At 37.4% G+C, this 19,688-nt stretch overlaps 1 protein-coding gene across 3 annotated transcripts in view; it reads left to right on the top strand.

Moving 5' to 3' along the window:
- The window catches only part of LOC306851595 (BCAS3 microtubule associated cell migration factor-like), a 242,230-nt gene that overhangs the window by 120,917 nt on the left and 101,625 nt on the right, over positions 1-19,688 (top strand). Inside the window, exon 23 of one of the 3 annotated variants that reach the window (XM_079387978.1) lies at positions 17,492-19,317. The exons of the other annotated variants lie outside the window; for them this stretch is intronic. Within the exon in view, the coding sequence (XP_079244104.1) occupies positions 17,492-17,502 (11 nt within the window). The 3' untranslated portion in view covers positions 17,503-19,317. Of the gene's footprint in view, positions 1-17,491; positions 19,318-19,688 lie in introns of those variants that run through there. 3 annotated transcript variants of the gene reach the window in all.

Raw genomic sequence — 19,688 nt, 5'->3', positions numbered from 1 at the left:
GAAGTCACGATAGCTCCTTCTGGCCTTAAATTAGCGATAACATGATATCGCTGTTTTGCTATAAAAAGCCTCACACTCCCTGCTTGTCTTGTTTCTTTTGCTTTGAAACAAAGCGTAGAACACACAAACACAAGAGAAGTGGCCAGTTCGAATGTTTAGGGGTTTACAGCTGCCCAAATTATGCTATTATTTGATGTCTTTACAAAAAGTCTCTTGAAAACGCTTCCAGAAAGTTTCCTTAAGGACACTTTATGGAATGCTGAGGCTAAATAAGTTGATGTTCAGTAGAACCTGAATTTGACATCATTCCTGAACTCTCAGCTTTGCCTGAGTTGTTCTTGTTGCTGTGGATCTTCGGTAGGATGTAGTTTGTAATTAGACACAGATGTTTCTAAAGCAGCTTGGCCAGACTGTTATTCTTGCCTATGCTGAGTACTGATTTTACCCTCCTCATTTCAAGCTGCACTCACTTTAAAACTTTCCCAAAATTCCAAGCCCTAATGCAGTTTTATGTGGCATTTAGTTGCAAGGCGATCACGTGATGCCACAGAGGGCATTTTTTCAATTAATATATTTCTTCCATTAACTCTCTAACCAGCATATTATTGTGCTTAGTGTTATTTTAGACTTTGCAAGGAATTTCAGAACATTACTTATATTAAAGAAGGGCTTGTTCAAGGATTGGTTGTCCATTTGTTAATCTGTGAGAAAAGAACGACAGATTGTGATAAATTTGTGAATTGTGTTCTGCGAAAGAGGCTTAGCATCACTGCATAATTCATATATAGTATCATATCCTATCTAAGCTTATGCTAAGAGTATTTTAATTCATCACTGTCACCTTGAGAATATGGGTAGTGAAGTAATTCTGGTGTGGACAGCAGGACTCCAGTGGAATTCCCCGCTCCGATGTAACCACACTCGCTGCTTTGATCTGGTGTGAGCATTTCAATGATGCTGAATTGGAGAACCAGGATTTAGTTTACTGTGATGTGTGGTGGAACATGGTGAACTGGCTCTGTCATACATGGATTAGTTTTTTATGACTTTATGGCTTCTGACTTTTTGGTGCTCTCGATCTGAAAGCAGTCCTGTGACGAACAGATTTAAGGCTTAAGCTCTATTCCAAAACTTAGTGAGCTGCCTACTGTCTACATCCTACATAGACAGCTGTCTTTTATAGTAGTGTCCTAACTGAATTAGAACCTCATAAATTACTGATTTGAACACACAGACATCATGAAGCACATGAGACTGAACTCACAATTGGTTCGTATACAGGCAATGCAGTAATAAAAAATCATATACTTAGCACACACGAATTTGTGTTATAATAGTAATTGATAATTGTCAGCATTAAAAGGTATATATCTTTTGTAGTATATTTATATTTATATACAACATTTTTTGTTTGTTTTGTTGCCTTAATAGTCAAATTAAATATAAGTTGTCTACCCTTAATGTCTTAAAATTATGTCTATGAAGGCATTTCACTAGGTTTTGGAAAAGCACTATAGTTTTTAAAAAGCACTCAATAGTGAGCATTTTAATAATCTACTGATGACGGCAGCAATCCTCTCACTATGAGAGACTGATCCTGCAGCTGAGCATGCTGGTTTGAGCAGTTGGTAGCAGTGTGTTAAACTTCTAAACTGAAAGACACATTGTGAAAAGTAATTCCGTTTTCATCAAAGTTAAATCAGTCCCTCTTTAAAGTGGCTTAAACAGTTCAAATTAGTGGTGGGCTTTTTCGAAGCCAATATATAGGAGTCTCTCAAGGCCATGTGTTTGTGGGCTGCGGCATGCCTTCCTTTAAGGTCAAATGTTGCGCAGTGAGCTCGTCGATGACTCGCATGGTAAAATCCACCTTTCACAAACCATCATGAGCTAATCTGAGCTTCAAACTGTTGCACCTGACCAAAATCCTGAAGAGATGAGCAAAGTTAATACCTAAGAAGGAAAGGATGGCACTGTTGTTTCGTCTCTGCCGAGGCCGTGATTTCCTCTCAAAAGCCGATCTAACAGTAATTAGTCTTTTCCGTCAGTATTTATATTTTTAGCTCTGGATTGACTAAAGAAAATATGGGAGCAATCTATGACTGGCTGGTATCCACATATGGGCCTGATCTGGAAAAGGCTGTTTGATGCAACTTGCCGACCTCCATATTGAAGAGATTTCCAAACGCAACAGAGCCCAAAGTGTGCCATGTCACAAAGAATTGGGTTCAGAACAGCATTCAATGGAAAGGAAGGGTAAGCGTTTTATCCTTTCCGATTCGTGTACTTTTAACACACTATTTGTGAAACCCGACTGATTTGTTAAATAATGAATGCTAAAAAATAAAAGTGTTATATCTAACATTTCATTCATTTTAATCAATATGCTTAAAGTGTAATCTCACAGGAGCCGGAGACACAATTATATTATTATTGTACACAAGTGTCTACATTTTGAGTTAACATGACCAAAGAAGTACTACTCATTTCTTTCCCCCTTTTAGAGAACTTTCGGTTAATCATGCATGACAAATATGTCTATAAATATGATGTTTCTATAGTGGAATCAGTAACTCAGTTTCTTTGTTTTGGTGCAGTATTGCATCCACACTAGTAGGTGTCCGTATACAGTCCAGGATGAGTGTTGTATTGATCAATAAAGCATTAACAAATGAATACTTGGTGAATCTTTACTTGCAGTTCTTTTATTCTACTTAGTGGCACATTAGTTAGTCCCAGACTCCTTTGATTCCTTCAATGAAAAACACAAACCACACAGAAATCACACCATTATTATCTGTGCAGTTGTCATGTGGTTACTTGGCAAGCATAACCTCACAAAACATTTCCATTCCATCCGCTCATACCACCAGAATCTCAGTGTCATCCTCATATTGATAAATAAGATATGGTATTACCATAATCACAACCAAGCTGTAATAATGGTTTTGCATGACCAAACGTGCAGCAATTTGACTGTGGCTTGAAAGTGAGGAGGTGCAAACAGCTATTTATTTTATTCTTAATTTCCTCCACTTCAGAGGATTCTGTGGTCGGTTGAGTGAAGTATTAAAACTTTATTTCGCCAAATGTAATACTCAACCAATTTTTGAATTAAGTTTTAACATATGGGACACCCGACCACAAACAAAACGAGTACATATTGTGAACTGTTATGAGGACATTTGAGCTCAGAAATGTGAAAGTTTTTCTGGTTTCTTACACACACACACACACACACAAACACACACTTTAAGTCCATACATAGATATGCAGAAAATTAAGCTGAAAAAGTTCTGACTTAGAATGTTGATTTAATTTTAGAAGTGTGTCCTTTTTTTGTTTTGTTGTTTGTTTTTGTTTTGTTTTTATTAGATTTTTTTGTTATACTTATTTAGTTTTGTGCTTATATTTTTTCATCCTTGTTTTGTTTTTGTTAATTTTTTTGTTTTTGTTTTATTAGATTTTTAAATTTGACTTAATTTGTTTTGTGTTTTCATTTGTTCATTGTTTTGTTTTACTCAATTTTGTTTTGTGTTGTTTTGTTTGTTTTATTCTGCATGTGTGGTTTCAGATGGTTCTAAATTTTAACCCAAATTTAAGGGCAAACCAAATAATAAGCCATTATTTCTGTGTGAAAAAGTTTTGCACACATATGCATGCACATGTACGGTTATTTAATTTATTAATTTATTTTTGGCATATATGATGCAGTAGCACCCTGTCCTGTCTTTGAGTGTAAAATCTTTCTCTCCGTCGCATCACTTGCTCTTTCTCTGACGACTGAGCATTTTTCCCTGTGAAATCCTCTCCACCAGTCCGTCAGTCAGTCTCACTCGTTTTCTCTCTCTTTTTCTGGGCCGTCTTCACCTTTCCTGACAGCTCTGTGCCTCATCACCAGCTATCTGAAGTGACAGCTCACATCCTGGGGCTGCAACGGGGGCTGGCTCACTGAAAAAGAGCAGCACAACACACACATATATACACAACCTAAACCCTCCTTGCACCCCCATGCTCTCATTCTCTCTCGCTCTCGCTGTCACACACATACATTTACACCCACACAGACCTCTTTGCCCCCCAGTATTAATTCATAAATGCATTTGCTCTAGTTCACTCTTGGTGCTGCGGGGGCATCAGTGGGGCTATGGTGATACACTGGGAGGGGGCGCCCGAACACGCTTCACACGTTACTGCCTGCACACTCAGCCTGCTGCCCGATGAAAAACAGACGGCCGCAGACACATATCGTGAGTATTCTGCTGCACAGAAGATTCACTGGAGTGTGCTTCTGAACGGCAGCAGAGAGCCGCAGTTGGACATTAGTGCTCGGAGAGGCCTACAGCTGCAGCACAAGCCTGAGGCTTCTTCACCACACTGTGGAACTTTAAAACGCAACGTTTTTTAGCTACCATCCAGTGGCAGGAGTCTATATGGGATAATCGTCATTTTCTTTTTATACTAGGGACTCCACAAGTGTGAAAGATCAATTTGGAGCTGTGACAGAGGTTAGCACTTGTGCTCTGTCGCCGTGAACTGTGATGCTCATGCAGAAAATACGAGTTTAAATCCGGCTTGAGATCTTTTTGATGATGACTTGCTTCTTTTTCCCCCATCATTTTATGTTGTATCTTGATTATCTGCATCAATAAAATCTGAAAAACAAGCAATAAAATAAAAGTGCCAATTTTAAAAGTTTTGACCTTTCATATAGCTCTGAGTAAATTCTGGATGCACAAATTAATGCTTGAAATAGTTATTTAGTACTGTTATATTACTGTTCATGGAGTATTTTATTTATTTATTTATTTAAAATGACACCACTGTTCCTGTAAACTCTGAAATGTTAGAGTCTTGCAAAATAAAATAAATGCAGATTAATTTTCACAGCCTTATTTTATTTTATTATTTTATTTTATTGTATTTTGCAAGACTCCGGTTGAATCCATAAGCATAACAACAGTTTACAGGAACAGTTGTGCAACAGCTTTTTAATAATTATTATTAATTTAACAATTCTTAATAAATTATTCATATTATCTTTGTCATTTTAATATAATTGATAAGTAATAAGTTGATAATATTTCACTAATTATTACTCGTATTTAGATAATTATTAACAATCATTTGGAAACTCTCATATTATTTTGTCTTTTATCCTCTTGCTGGTGCCACCATGTTGTAAAATCAATATGCCGAAAGAGGCTGTTCATTACAGTGGTTGTACCATGGTTAAAGGGGTTTCATGGATTCATGTTGTTCCTCCTTACAACATGAAAAAAACACTGTAATGTACAACCTTGAGTGGCTTATTATTTAATTCTACACGTATTAAAGAAACTTTAAAGTTTTTTTAATTCCAGATTTGTCACAGTATATTTTCTTCTCTATTTTTTTATTTTATTTTTTTACTTAAAGCCTGAGATTTGTTATATATAACCAAGTCTGGCAGCAAGCCTGGCTTTAGACACTGTGGCAAGAGTGAGAGAACAAAGTTGAAAGCGTCTTGGGATCTCATGAAAATCAAAAACAAATCTTCAGGAGCAGCAAGGTTAAACCTACAGGCCCAGTGGCCCTTTGAAGTAAAGAGTAGTGTTGTTAATTGTCGGAGCTGGCTTAGCAAAAGGTGGTAGCAATTTAACAAGAGTGTAGGGCAGCAGGGTGCTGGACGCGTATCAGGTGTTTGCAGATGTTGTGTGTGGAACAGAGGAGGGGAGGGAACTCCAGAAATGAGAGGCCAACTTAACAACCAATAAGTCTTTGTTTGCTCTGCCAATCGTACTGTAATTGGCCAGGGAGTGAATAGATGCTCTGGGATTGGACGACTGGACTGGTTACTGAAGCTATTTTTACTGTATGCTACCAAACAGACGTTAGCAATTATACCTCCGACATCTATTTGCTCCGTGGTACGCACAGTCGATTAGAGGAGAGCTCTTTCTCTCTCTCTCACCCAGCAACAGGTTTCAAATGTAACGTGGAGGATGAATGGGTCTCATTGGCTGCGCTCATGTACAGCAGCCTGGGAAACTTTCTCCCTGCTCTTTTGTCAGGTTGCTGTCCCGAGACACATGCTCGGGACGCTGATGACATTTACAGTCACTCACCTCCCATTTGAAACTCGTGGTCTGTTGTTGTATGTTGCGTTTGCCAAGTTTGTGTCTGGTTTGTACCGTTTCCACGTTAAAAATTAACAACACCTGCATTTCCATGTTGAAGACCTTATTGCTTGCAAGTCTGTTGACGCTGACTTCATCACAAACTTTATCTAGTATATATACAGTGCTGTTTTGAACCAAGGGGTCACCATGCTGGTTAGCATGGTCTAGTTAGCTCCTGTATTCCGTATCGAAGGTCAGTCAAAATTAGACACGTATTCAGAACATTTTTTAAATGTTTATTAATTTGATGCTTTAATTTTACGTACATATTTTAATATGAATAAATTGTAAGGGTAGGTCACCCAAATATGAAAATTTGCTGAAAAACATACTCCCCCTCAGGCCATCCAAGATGTGCTTGTTTCTCCATAGGAATAGATTTGGAGAAATTTAGCATTACATCACTTGTTCACCAACAGATCCTTTACAGTGAATTGGTGCCGTCAGGGTGAGAGTTACTATAGTATATATATATATATATATATATATATATATATATATATATATATATATATATATATATATATATTTACTGTTTTTCTCTGTGTGTGTGTGCAACTGGAAACTCTTCGAAGCAGAAGCAAGTAGCTCATAGCTCATAAGAAATTACAGAACTCCTAGTTACAGACCCAGGCTCAGTAGTTAAAAGCACCCTCGCAGCACACTGTGGATGTGTATGGGAGTTTGAGTAATTAATAAGTAACTAATTAGAGGTCAGTAATGTAGAGACTTTAATGCCATCTGTAATTAAAATTTGTTTGACTTCGATCCAGCTTTCAGTCACAGTGCACACCGCTTAACATAAAAAGCTAAAACACTGTATGTTCATGTAAAATGTGGATGTTGGAATGAAATTAGAGCCCAGTACTGGTTGAGGCTTTGCCCTGTGCACAACCAGGGGGTGTTGGTGACAAACGTGTGAGGGCGTGTGTTTGTTGGGTTCGTTAGTATTTCAGCGTGTGCTGGATTTCACTGTGTGGGTGTTGTGGCTTTCAGACTTTGCACTGGACTAAAGACAAAAGTGGCGGCAGAGAGGCGCTGAACTCCCAGTGTGCAACCTGGACACTGTGTTTGATTCTCAAACAGAGCAGCTAGTGAACAGCAATCTCTTCATTCTGTTCTCTCTCTCTTTTCTCACTTCTCACTTGTTCAGTTCACCTAATGACGGGTGTATTCCATTCCGTGGTTCAAATATGATACCTTGGAACATTTTAAGAGAATGTCAATTTTAAATTTTGCTGACATGCTATAGTCTTGGTGTATTTTATTTTATTTCATTTCATTTTTTTCTCAAAATTATATTGTAGAGATACAGATACAGTATTTAAGTATAATTTAAGTTCTTAATTTCCTGTTTATTAGAATATATATTTTTAGATTTAGGTTAGATATATATATGTATATGTATACATACATACATACATACATACATATAACTTGAGAAACAGATCACTTAGATCACTCCATTATTCTCATCCTTTTTCTCCTCCTGTTTAATCTCTGTTTTCCTTTCTTTCTCTCTCTCTCTCTCTCTCTCTCTCTCTCTCTCTCTCGCTGTCTCTCTCTCTCTCTCTCTCTCTCACTGTCTCTCTCTCTCTCTCTCTCTCTCACTGTCTCTCTCATCCCCCTGCTTCTTTTCCCAGTGGGGGTGTTGTTTATAGAGCATTATAATTTATAACTGAATAGAGTGGATTTAATTTCAGCGCAGAGCCTCGCCAGCAGGGCGCCAGTCTGCAATCAGAGGAATCAGTGCGCTGCGAGCCCTGTTGAATGGAAAGTATTATCATCGGCCACAAACGGACACTGTTTCTCCTTAAACAACTCCCTCGATGCTCCGTGGGTCCGGCTTCTCTTTCACTCCTGTTCCTGTTAACCACCCTCCCTCCCATTGTCCTTCAGTGCCACTTCCCTTGCTATTTCTCTCTCTCACTGTCATCTCTTTTCCTCTACATTTTTCTAGTCTTCTCTCTGTGTTCTTTCTAGTTGTCTTTTTCTGTCTGTTTTCAATGTTTGATGAGCTGTTCTGACAGCATCCCTCTTTAGCAGATCCATGCCGATAGTTATTATACAGCTCATCTGGCACTACAGTTGTTTATACCTCTTAATTTGACCTCTAGTTTGGAGACTGAACAATTTTTCCCAGTCTTTTATGCCACTGGCAGGACAGTAAAGCCATGGATGCACTAAGAGCAATAATATGTAAACTTTCAAGCATTATTGGTTTGTGTGTGTTTGTGTTTAGCAGATGAATTTTTCTAATATAATAATCATGAGTACAGTTTTTAATGTAAATTATGAAATTACATGGAATAAGAAGTCACACCATAAGGCTACACTGTTTAAGTGAACTGCAAAAAAATAAAAAATCTGAATGAACAAAGGGAACAACTGATTAAAAATCGTAAATAAATAAAGTGTCCAGTTACATGAGATCTGATGAAATGCTGTCACATTTTTAATGATTTAAACAAAAAACTTTTCTAAAATTCCTATAAAATTATTTATATAATACATTCTTCAAAATATGTTCTTTTGTGAGAGTAGAGTAAATTATGACAGCTGTTATTCTAAATTTGTTAATTTTGCTGTTAAAATGTTTTCTCAAATTTGTATTCTTATCATTTGTAATGGAACAAAATATGAAATGCTAAATATAACAGATTTTTGCATCACACGGTTTATTTTAATGTAGTAAAAATTTGCTGCGAATGTTGCTTTGTGAAAGTTGTAAATGTCCCGTTCTGCTATTTAAGTCACCCTTGACATTGTCACTTTCCAACGACTTTCTGACTACCTCTCTATTCCTGTCCTCAGTCTTCTCTGGGCTTTGCTTTCCGCAGTCAGCAGAGCTCGCTTATACTGATCATATTTTAAATGGAGCGCAGCAGCCAACACTCTCTCTCTTTCTCTCTCTATTCAGCATAATTAATACCTTGCATTTACACTGACTTAGATGAACTCCACTTTTTTTCTGTCTCCTCAAACCCAAGACATGATTGCAAAAAGGTTTGAAAAGCTTTATGGAGTTCGAAGAATAACACGCTGGTTTGAAAAAAAGAGAGAGGGAGCGAGAGAGAACGGTTTGACATCAAAAGCCACAATTAGCTCATTACTTTTACTTGAAGTTTGGAGACCACATAAAATGAAAGGGAAAAAGTCATTTCTTTCCTTGCACTCAGTGTTTTCTCGAAGGACGCTAGCAGAGCGGGTTCATAGGAAGGGCTTGTCTAGTAAAAAACGTACAGTATGACCGTTTTTATTATCAAATATGTCCCAATAATCCTTATGGGTGTTGCCTGTTTTTCCCATCGGCCAGCAGTGGTGGCTTTTTGCTTCTGTCCTTCGGGGTTGATTCTGGATCTGCTCATTTACATTTATTCTAAGGCCAGTCCACTGTAGTTATTGCTAGAAACCTGGGAAGAAGAACCAGGCCTGTCTTAATTGCAGCCGCCCCTCCTAGCCGTATCGGGACTGAAGAGAATCCAGCCTTAATCAAAAGTTAACGATTCAGTGTAGGATGTGCCCTGGGCAATGTTAGGGTGCTTCGTTATTGCTAGTGTACGTGGGTAATTTGCAGAACGGCCTGAGTCAATGGGAGTTTGCTTTGCTGGCGCTGGTCGGGGGAACACATGTGATGTGCCTGAAAGATCAAAACACACACTTGATGAATGTGAGGGCAGAGCCTGGCAGAGGAGGGGAATGCCCTCTAATCCCGGCTTTGAATCACTGATCAAGGTCGTTCTCAGTTCATTAAATTCTGCTGAGAAGCTCGGCCTGAGTAAGCAGCACACAAGTACACAACACACACACACTCTCACAAACACTTACAAGTCATTTTCACCTGCCCTTGGACAGACTTTGCGCTTTGTTAATTATGATTTGTGTGAACGATGTGGTTTATTAAGTAGTTGTAATATTTACCTAGCTTTGGGTGACTCAAAATATTCTTTACATGATGATTACCAAAAAAAAAAATATATATATATATATATATATATATATATATATATTTTATTTCACCTTATCCATCATTTTCAGTGAGTCCCTTACAATGGAAGTGATTGGGGCCAAATTTTTGTAGAATTTACAATAGAAGTGAATAAGACCAATATTTGATTTGAAAGATGAAGCATATAGCTCAGAACTTTTTAAAATCCATTTACATTAATCTGCTGTTAAAACTTCTGTTTTATTTGAGCTGTTAAAAGGATTGTTTACTCAAAAATGAAAATTCTGTCATTAATTACTCACCTTGATGTCGTTCCAAACCTGGAAGACCTCCGTTCTTCTTTGGAACACAAATTAAGATATTTTTGATGAAATCCGAGACCTTTCTGACCCTGCATAGAGAGCAACGCAACTGTAACATTTGATGTCCATGTGATATCAGTGGTTCGACCATAATCTTATGAAGCTACGAGAATCATTTTTGTATTTAAAAAAAAAATAATAATAATAATTTATTCAACGATTTCTTCTCTTCCGCGTCAGGTGCGTTGTGGTACTCATGTGAATGGTGACAGAGACTGACCCAGAAGATCGTTGTATGAAGTCGTTATTTTTTTTCTTTGTGCACAAAAATTATTCTTGTAGCTTTGTACAATTAGGGTTGAACCATGTCACATGGACTATTTTAACAATGTCCTTACTATCTTTTTGGGCCATAAAACGTTCCACTTGCATTTCAGTCTATGCAGGGTCAGAAAGCTGTCGGATTTAATCAAAAATATCTTAATGTGTGTTCCAAAGGTGAACAAAGGTCTTACGGGTTTAGAACGACATACTTAATGACAGTAATTAATTAACTATCCCTTTAAGTTGTTTAAATCATTTTTATGGTTGTTTTAGGTATTGCGTTGTCATGGACGAAGTTTTAAAATTACATACAACTTTAAGCAGAAAAATTATAAAAATAAGTAATTTTTCATACTAAAACCATGTTTACACATATATTGTGTATATCCTGTGTCTATATTATTGAAACAGTATGTACTTTAATGTTTACAGATTGGTGCCTCTCTGTAATGTACTTGAAATTAGTAAGTAAATGAGGTACGAGTGGAAATTAATTTTTTGTGGTAATTACGCCTCAGATAAAGTCAATTGGGCTTAAATTGTACCGAACCCAGAATATTCATTTAATGATTTACAAATAAATGAGAGAATCCGCCCCCCTCTGTGGCTCTACATGATTGTGAGCACGCCGAAAGTCATCCATCTATTTTACGCTTGACGTGCTCCACCTTTCTGCCCATCTGTCCGTGGCTGGAGATATGGAGGTGTGGGGGCGGATGGGGTGGAGATACTGGCTGTCACGCAGTTGGGCAAGTGCAGGGCATCTGGCCATGGCCTGAGGACTCAGGCAGATCTTGAGTGTAAAGATCTTGTCATCTCCCGGATGGGTAAGCGAGCTTTGAGCGGATGGGGGAAGCCCTCTGTTTGTGTCAAGTTTAATGTGTTCTGCTTGTGCAAATGTGATGGATGTGTAAAGTTAATGTAACGTACATGTTGGACCATGCGGTCGTCATACAGAAAACCAGGCATAAATGAATCTGTAATTAAATAAGTGCATTAATGCTTTGAACGGAGCACATTTATTCCAGCGACCAACTATGATAGGAAGGTTTATCAGCATGAACCCGTCTTTAAAGAACATTTGGAATGAACATGAGTTCAAATCTCTGATCTTCCTGCGGGCGTATTGCAATGGGGGAAGTTGTTTTAAGTGCGGAAATGGCTTAACTTGATTTAACTAACAGCTTCCACATAGCCTGCTGCTTAAGATGCGAGGCCGGCTTAATGCACTGGATTCGACTCAAACCCAGAGTCATATACTGTACTGAAAGAGTGCTGTGTTCACTTGCCATCTCAAGCCCTGCCACTCAAAGTCAATATCCCAGAATGTCTGCCGCACTTAATTTCATTTTCATGTAGTGACAGATGCATTGTGTGTTGATCCACTGGTACTTTTTTTCATTCTTATGTGATTTGATTTAAATTTTTACAGCACACACACCTCTGTTATGTTTCCTGGGAGATTATTGCATCCAGAGGGCTGAAGCTACACCAGGCTTATACATCTGTGCAAGAATATCGTGCACTGATGTAGTCAATGTTAATTACTTAATTATTTTAATTCATGTAATTTTTGTTCAGATCTAAGTTGTAATATTATATTAATCTTATATGTCTGATTACATTTGTTTGGGTTATTTAATTAACCCAATTTATTGGTGTTCATTCTCTGGTGTAGCTAATGCAGCTCAAGCAAGTTAAGCCCAGATTTTATTTATTATGATTACATAGTTGTAACACTTACTGTGTATTCTTTCTAGAGTTTTCTCCTTTAAAAACATTGTAGTTTTAATGAAAATGTGTTGAATTAAGTTAATCATCATAAATTCGTTATCCGCCTTCATCGCAGTTCCCTAGCGAGGTCTTTGACCCGTAGTCCATGAGTCTGGCAGGAGAGTCTGGTTTAAAAAAAAATAGAACGAGTACGATGGAAGAGGAAATTTGTTGCCCTCAGGAGCGGAAGCAGAGAAAGCCGAGACAGTTCTTTTGCCCCCAGAGTCACATCTGTATGGTGTCTTGGCAAGGGTCTCCATCACATTGCCTCTACCTGGCTATCCATGATCTTACATATCACAGCCAGCTCTTTTATTCTGAGAGTGAGTGAGAGAGAGAGAGAGAGAGAGAGTGAAGTAATGTTACTGGCCTTGCTGGCCTGTCGTCTTGTTTTACGTTTTGGCAGACTGTGCCATGACGCATGGCCTTGCATCTCATTACAGCAGGAGTCTGGGGCTCGTCTCTCTAATCAGCGGCTCTGCTTATGTCTTTGGTGTCGGACCTGGGAAGAGCAGCGCCGGTCCATGTTTTCAATAAATTCCCCTCGATGGGAGCTTTTCCTCGGCTGAATCAAAGACTCAGTGTGCCACAGGGTATGAACTGAGGCAAAAATTAAAGTTCTCTCATGGTTTACTCACCTTCTTGTTGTGTCAGACCTGTTTTACTTTATTTCTTTATCATTTATCATAAACACAGTAAAAGTGGTTTATTTAGATTGTTACTCAATGAAAATGTTTCTTAACAGCTGTGGTTACCAATCACTTCCATTGAATGGAAAAGAACAGCTTGTGTATTTTGCTGTTATTTTTGAATGAATGATCTTTAGGTTTAGTTGATCAAAGGTTAGTTGTTTTGAACCACTCATCGCTTTTTTTTCCCCACCTCCTTGTGACAGTTTGGACATTTGGTCCGTCTGCCAGCTCATCTAGGGTGATTTAATAATTATTATTTTTTTGTGATAGATAAAGGCAGTGAAAATAACAGGGGAAGTAAACAGTGCACATTGACGTTATGTGACTTAGCAGCAGTGAAATATTTCCATAAGCATGAGTGCAGAGATTTATAGTCAGTCAGTTTTCATAGAGCTCTAATTTATAGTGAAACCCTGCATAGATATTATCTGCCTGTTATTTACACTTTTAATTCAAATTTACTGCATTTTAAGTATCTGTAATATCTGTATTGGATGCCAATAATGACCATATTGCCCGTTACACAAATGAGGTTGCCGTTTGTTAAATCTATTTCAGCAAATTAGCTGGAAACAGACAACCGTAAACAGCTGTTGCTGTTGGACTCAGGCGTCTGTGTGTCCATCCCGCTTGTGTGTTTGCGTGATTGTGTGTGAAGGAGAGGAAGAGGGGGAGAGGAGACTCATTGTATTGTACTGACCTGGTTTTTGTCCCACAGGCTTAACCCCTGCTCCTCTCTAGATTAATTTTGCATGTGTTTGTGTTTTATGGAGAGGCGTGGGCTGAGGGGATTTACCCTGTTTGACACCTCCTCAAATACAGTGTGGAGATTGTCTTCACATTTTGCTTGCAAGATTGTCTGTCGCCTTCTGATTATGAAGGGAAGGGGGGGGGTGATGGTCCAGGTGGCCGTGGCAGGGTCAGTCAATCCAAGGGGTCTCTCTCACCATCTCTCCATCCATCTCTCTGGACGTTGGTTTAACAGCTATTGATTCAAACACCCGGCATCTGTGATACGATCTGTTACAGGAAACCTGGTTACAACAGTTATTGTTACTACTGTAGAATTCCATTTTAAAATAATAATAATAATAAAATTCTACTTTAAAACAGGATCAAAAATTGTATTGTCTTTTTAAAATGTCATTTATTTATATTAGACAGTGCAATATTGTTCATATTATTAGTAGTAGTGTTAATAACAATAAAAATAATGTGTTTTATCAAATGTAAATGAATAAATGTCACTTAATTTATAGAAGACACAAAACAATTCTTATTGTTGATATTTTAATCATCATCATTGTCAATAATTATAATAATAGTATAAATTGTTTTGAATAAAAACTATTTTAAAATAAAAAATATATTTAAATTAGAAACAATACATTACTTGTTGATATCAATAATAAAATGTATTGGTTTGTATTGTAAATGAATAAACAAATAAATGTCATTACTATCAATAATAATGAAGTGTTGTAATTTCAATAAATTCTTATTTTGTAGATAAACTATTTATTTTAGACACTATGCAATACTTCATGATGGTTTTATTATTACTGTTATTATTATTATTATTATTATTATCATTATCATTGTTGTATTTTAAATAAATAGTTAATTTATAAAAGATATTTATATTAGACAATGCAGTACTCACTGCTGATTTAAATATCAACAACAACAATAATAAATGGTATTTTCATAATATTGAATATTTCTTTATATTAAATGGCACAATACTTGTTGATATTATTTTAGCATTACTATTATCAATAATAATAATAATAATAATATGTATTGTGTTGTATTTGTAATAAATAAATAAATACAAACTTGTTTTCGTCCACACCATAACATACATAGTACCCTTACATTTCACCCTGATCTGTGTTCATCTCACAGCTGTACTGACTCTTAATCTCTGAGCTTGATTAACCCATTGGCTCTGCGTTGCACTGCCTGCAGCCGGCCCACTGGAGCTCAGACTGATTTAGCCACACTGATGGCACTGTGCCCAGCTTCAGCTTTAGAAAGACCCCCTTAGCCTGTTCTACTGCTGAGAGTTTGCTTAAACACATATGAATGGGGTGGCACAGTCGGTGTTTCATAGCACGTGCAGTTCAGGAAGAATGAGTCATACCCTGTTCAGAACATAACCACCAACTTTTCAAAATTTCACAAATGTTTACTTGCCCTGAGGGTACTCTACGGGTGAGAGATGAGAGCACGCCTGGTCCCGACCCATGAGACGCAACTGGAATAAGAACACGGCAAAGTACTGAAAGAAAACTTCCCTTATATTCCCCCTTTGGACTGGTAACCCCTTGTTCCTTTACTGCACCAGTCACTGGTTGATATTTTCAGCAGGGTGTTTCTTCTCTGCTGGGCTGGTGAAGACTTTGCACATTCTAGATTTATGCAGTGCTTCGAGTTTCCTGCCCTCACCCCAGCCACACTCCTCCGTGTAGCTGCATATCAAACAGGCTGGAGATATTTATATCGTGGTCACTGAGCCTGAAGCAGAGGCCCTGCTCCTCTACTTCTGGAAGAGAGAAGCTTTGACTCCTCAAAAGCCAGTGGAGCCAGGTATCAATAGGTATCCACTTCTGGAACCTAATTTTTATGTATGTTTATAGTTTTTTTTTTTATTACTAAAACAAAAAAGTGCACCAAACTGCACTGGATTGGATAGTTTGTTGGATTGGCTTAAAAAGCAGAAATCTGGAGGTTTTATGACTACAACTAGAATTTAACTTTTTTTTTCTTTTCTTTTTTTTTTTTTTAGTGTAGTACCCAGGTGCACAATAGTTTGACATGTCACATCAATCCATGACAGCCTCATCTATGCTTGCCTCAAATATGCTATCTTGTAGCACATCCATTACCATTTGTTATGCAGTTAAAGGGATAGTTCACCCAAAAATGAAAATTCTGTCATTAATTACTCAAGTCATTCCAAACCCTTAAGACCTTCATTCATCTTCTGAACACAAATATATTTTTGATGAAATCACAGAGTTTTCTGATAAACAAAGGTCTTATGGGTTTGGAACGACATGAGGGTGAGTAATTAATGACAGAATTTTTAACCAGGAACTAGATGTTAGCGAAGGAACATACACTAGCATATTACTTTAGTATGCAGTGCCCTTGACTGACGGCATCTTATGAACATCAGTTCTGGCCCTGTGAAGAGCAGCACCTAAGCCGAGAGAGCAGTTCATCTGAAGGTCGTGACGGCCTTATTTTCTTTTAATTGAGTTAAGATGGCTAAATAAATGGTCTGCAGACTAGCACAATCATTACCCTCACTCAGCGTCTACACACACACACACACCGGCCCCTCACACGCCACTTACTCGCTTTCACTGTTCTGACAAGTCGAACGAGCAACAGTCAAACACACATGCTTCTCCTGTGTTTTAAACACATATTTCTAGCCTTCATCTTTTTTTATTCCCGTCGTGCTTTTCTTTGATGTTCGGTGAATCTTCGTGGTGGTTTACCTCACATCTTTGCTGGCTTTTTACCGGGATTCTGTCGCTGGTGTTAATGTATAGTCCGTGTTCACCGCTAATGTCTTTAACGGACAGAGAGCAATCCAGCTGCGGTGTGACTCTAATAAGCTAATAGCACAGTCTCTTGACAGGTCCATGAGAGTTCATACATTAAATGGATAAATTTGCTTCCCAATGTGCATTTCTTTCCCACACCACATAGACTCACTCAGGAACAGTGCTGGGGGACGTTACTTTCAAAAGAAACATGTTGTAATATTGTGGTATTTTTTATGAAATTATTTTTTTTAAGTTACTTTTATTTTTACTCTATTTTACTATTTAATTTTATTATAATTTTTTTAGATTTTAAGATAAAATAGCTTATATATATATATATATATATATATATATGTGTATATATATATATATATGCGTGTGTGTGTGTGTGTATTTTTTTATTTTTTTATATATATATTGTTTTATGTATTGTTAAAATCTATTTCATTGTGGGGAATTTAAAGGTTTTCAATGGAATTTGTCAAAATTTGTAAAAAGTAACCATTGTTATATATTTTACAAAGGTGATTATGGTATAAATTTAACAAATAATACATTTCTTTACTCACTACTTAAAATGAAAAAAAAAACCAAGTTAACTTCCACATTACCCCCAACACTGCTCTGGAATGATGGAATAACTTGCACGCTTGTCAAAGTGTCCACCCGACATTAAACACACGCTTGTTTTTTCTTTCCTTTCTTCCTTTGTGTTTTTGTTTCTCTGCAGGTATATCCTAAAGGACACTCTTTCTGCCAGTTATCATTTCCGCCTTTCTCTTTTATTATCAATTATTATAATTTCTGCCCTCTTTTTTAAGCATGCACAACCAATCCATCACTCCTCCCCTTTCATCCACCGTTCCTCCCTTCATTTCCTTCATTGATTTACCATCAATATGTGTGAGAGTGAAGAAGAAAGGAGAGGAGTGGAGAGAGGAGAGGCCGGGAGAGAGGAGGGCCGCAGCCCAGCACAACACCCCCTGCCACCGGTGCGCATAGGGGCGCTAGTACAAAATGTGGATCAGAAAGCAACTAATTTCCGCAGTGTAACAAACACTTACCTACAGTGCAGCTGGCTCGTTTTTTTGCACCCCTTCGGACTTTTCGGACTAAAAGTTGGCCTCAGAAAGAGGAGTGTTGCACAATACCGAATTCAGGGCTGTGCCACAAAGTAGGTGGCAACAAGTCATGATTTTACTGTGTTCAAACATAGCACAAACAGATCGGTCTTCATTAGTAAATGAGTTGGTCTGATAGAAATAAAAGCACAAAAAGCCAAATATGTTTGTCCATTAGCTCCCTTGATCTGGTAACATTTATCATCTATAGCGGAGCTTCAACTGGTGCCATGGATGCTGAGCACCCACTGCCAGCTATCTGGATATGTTCTGAAATATACAGCAATATTTAAAAAGAGAGAAAGAAAATGCTTTAGACTAGTAAATACAAGTCATGAAAAACACTGGTTCAGTTTCATTATTGCAGTTGTTTAATATATTCATTGTCTGAAGCTTACATCTAACAGTGTCCTAACCAGATGCAACACCGGACAGTGACAAGGGATTTCTCCTGTTTTAATTGTTTTTTGTTTTTCTGCTTTAGTGTCTGTTATGCCGTTCTCTCTGTCCATAAAGCCTGTGAGCCTTTAAAAATTGAATTTCTTAATGTTTTTAAAAGGAGTCTTTTATGCTCACAAAGGCTGCATTTATTAGATCAAAAATGCAGTACTGTTATGAAAAATCATTTACATTTAAAGTAACAACTTTCTTTTTAAATATGTTTAAAATTGTTCCCCCTATTATGGCAAAACTGAATTTTCAGCAGCCATAACTCCAGTCTGCAGTGTCACATGATCCTTTGGAAATTATTCTAATATGCCGATTTGGTGCTCAAGAAACGTTCGTTGTTATTGTCAAAGTTAAAAACAGTTGTGCTGGTAATTAAATTTTTTTTGTGTAAACCGTGATAATTTTCTTCAGGTTTTGATTGATCGAAAGTTTAAAATAACAGCATTTATTTTAAATAGAAATCTTTTGTAACATTATTACAATCTGTCACTTTTGATCACTAAAATGTGTCCTTGCTAAATAAAAAGCATTAATGTCTTTCAAAATAATTTTTCTGACCCCAAACATTTGAACAGAAGTGTTACCTTGCTTATTTTACAATACTGTGATTTTCTTTGTAATGTAATTCATTGTAATTCTGCTTCCTTACTTTCAAACTCAAAACTGCCATTTCTGCAGCTGCAGTTTTTGCATTCGGTGTGGACAGACAAATTGCTTGTCACTGGTTAGTACACCGTGTTTTTCTCCACAAACCAAAAAGGCACAATCAACCACTGTTTATTGCTTAGACTTTGCAGTTCGTAAAACAAATTTCCAGTATTGCTGCTCAAGATGTTGTTAGTTGAAATATTAGTAAAAAATAACCCCTGGCCATGTTTGCTCTGTGCTGTGATGTTACTAATGCCATGTGTATGACTGGTGGAGTTGTGTCTATATTCGGCGTGCGTCTAGAAAAGACAAATAAAATATTGAAATATTTATGCTCAGAAATGTTTCTTTTTCTGCTCCGACTATCCATTTATCTCGGCATGTTTGGAGTGTGCAGGTTGTTTTGTACATACACTATCAGCTTGTTGGAACGCCACCTGCGATGCTGGAATAGATTTTGAATGAAACTTGTATCTAACAGACTTCACTGGCTTCATGTGTGCACCCGTGTGTAAGATACACAACAGTAGGACTGAAAAATCGGATGTGTTTGTGTGTGTGTACTGCATTTTTAATGAATGGAGTCTCACCATGCTTGATCTTTGTAATCATCTGCAGGATATTGGCAGGCTGTTATAACTTTGTGCTGTACCTAAATTGTACCAAGTGTTCTTGTCTTTCTGTATCCTCTGATATCACTGGAGTTAT

The sequence above is a fragment of the Barbus barbus genome (assembly GCF_936440315.1).
Source record: "Barbus barbus genome assembly, chromosome: 31".
Classification (NCBI taxonomy): domain Eukaryota; kingdom Metazoa; phylum Chordata; class Actinopteri; order Cypriniformes; family Cyprinidae; genus Barbus; species Barbus barbus.
This window is presented reverse-complemented; position numbering and strand designations above follow the sequence as displayed.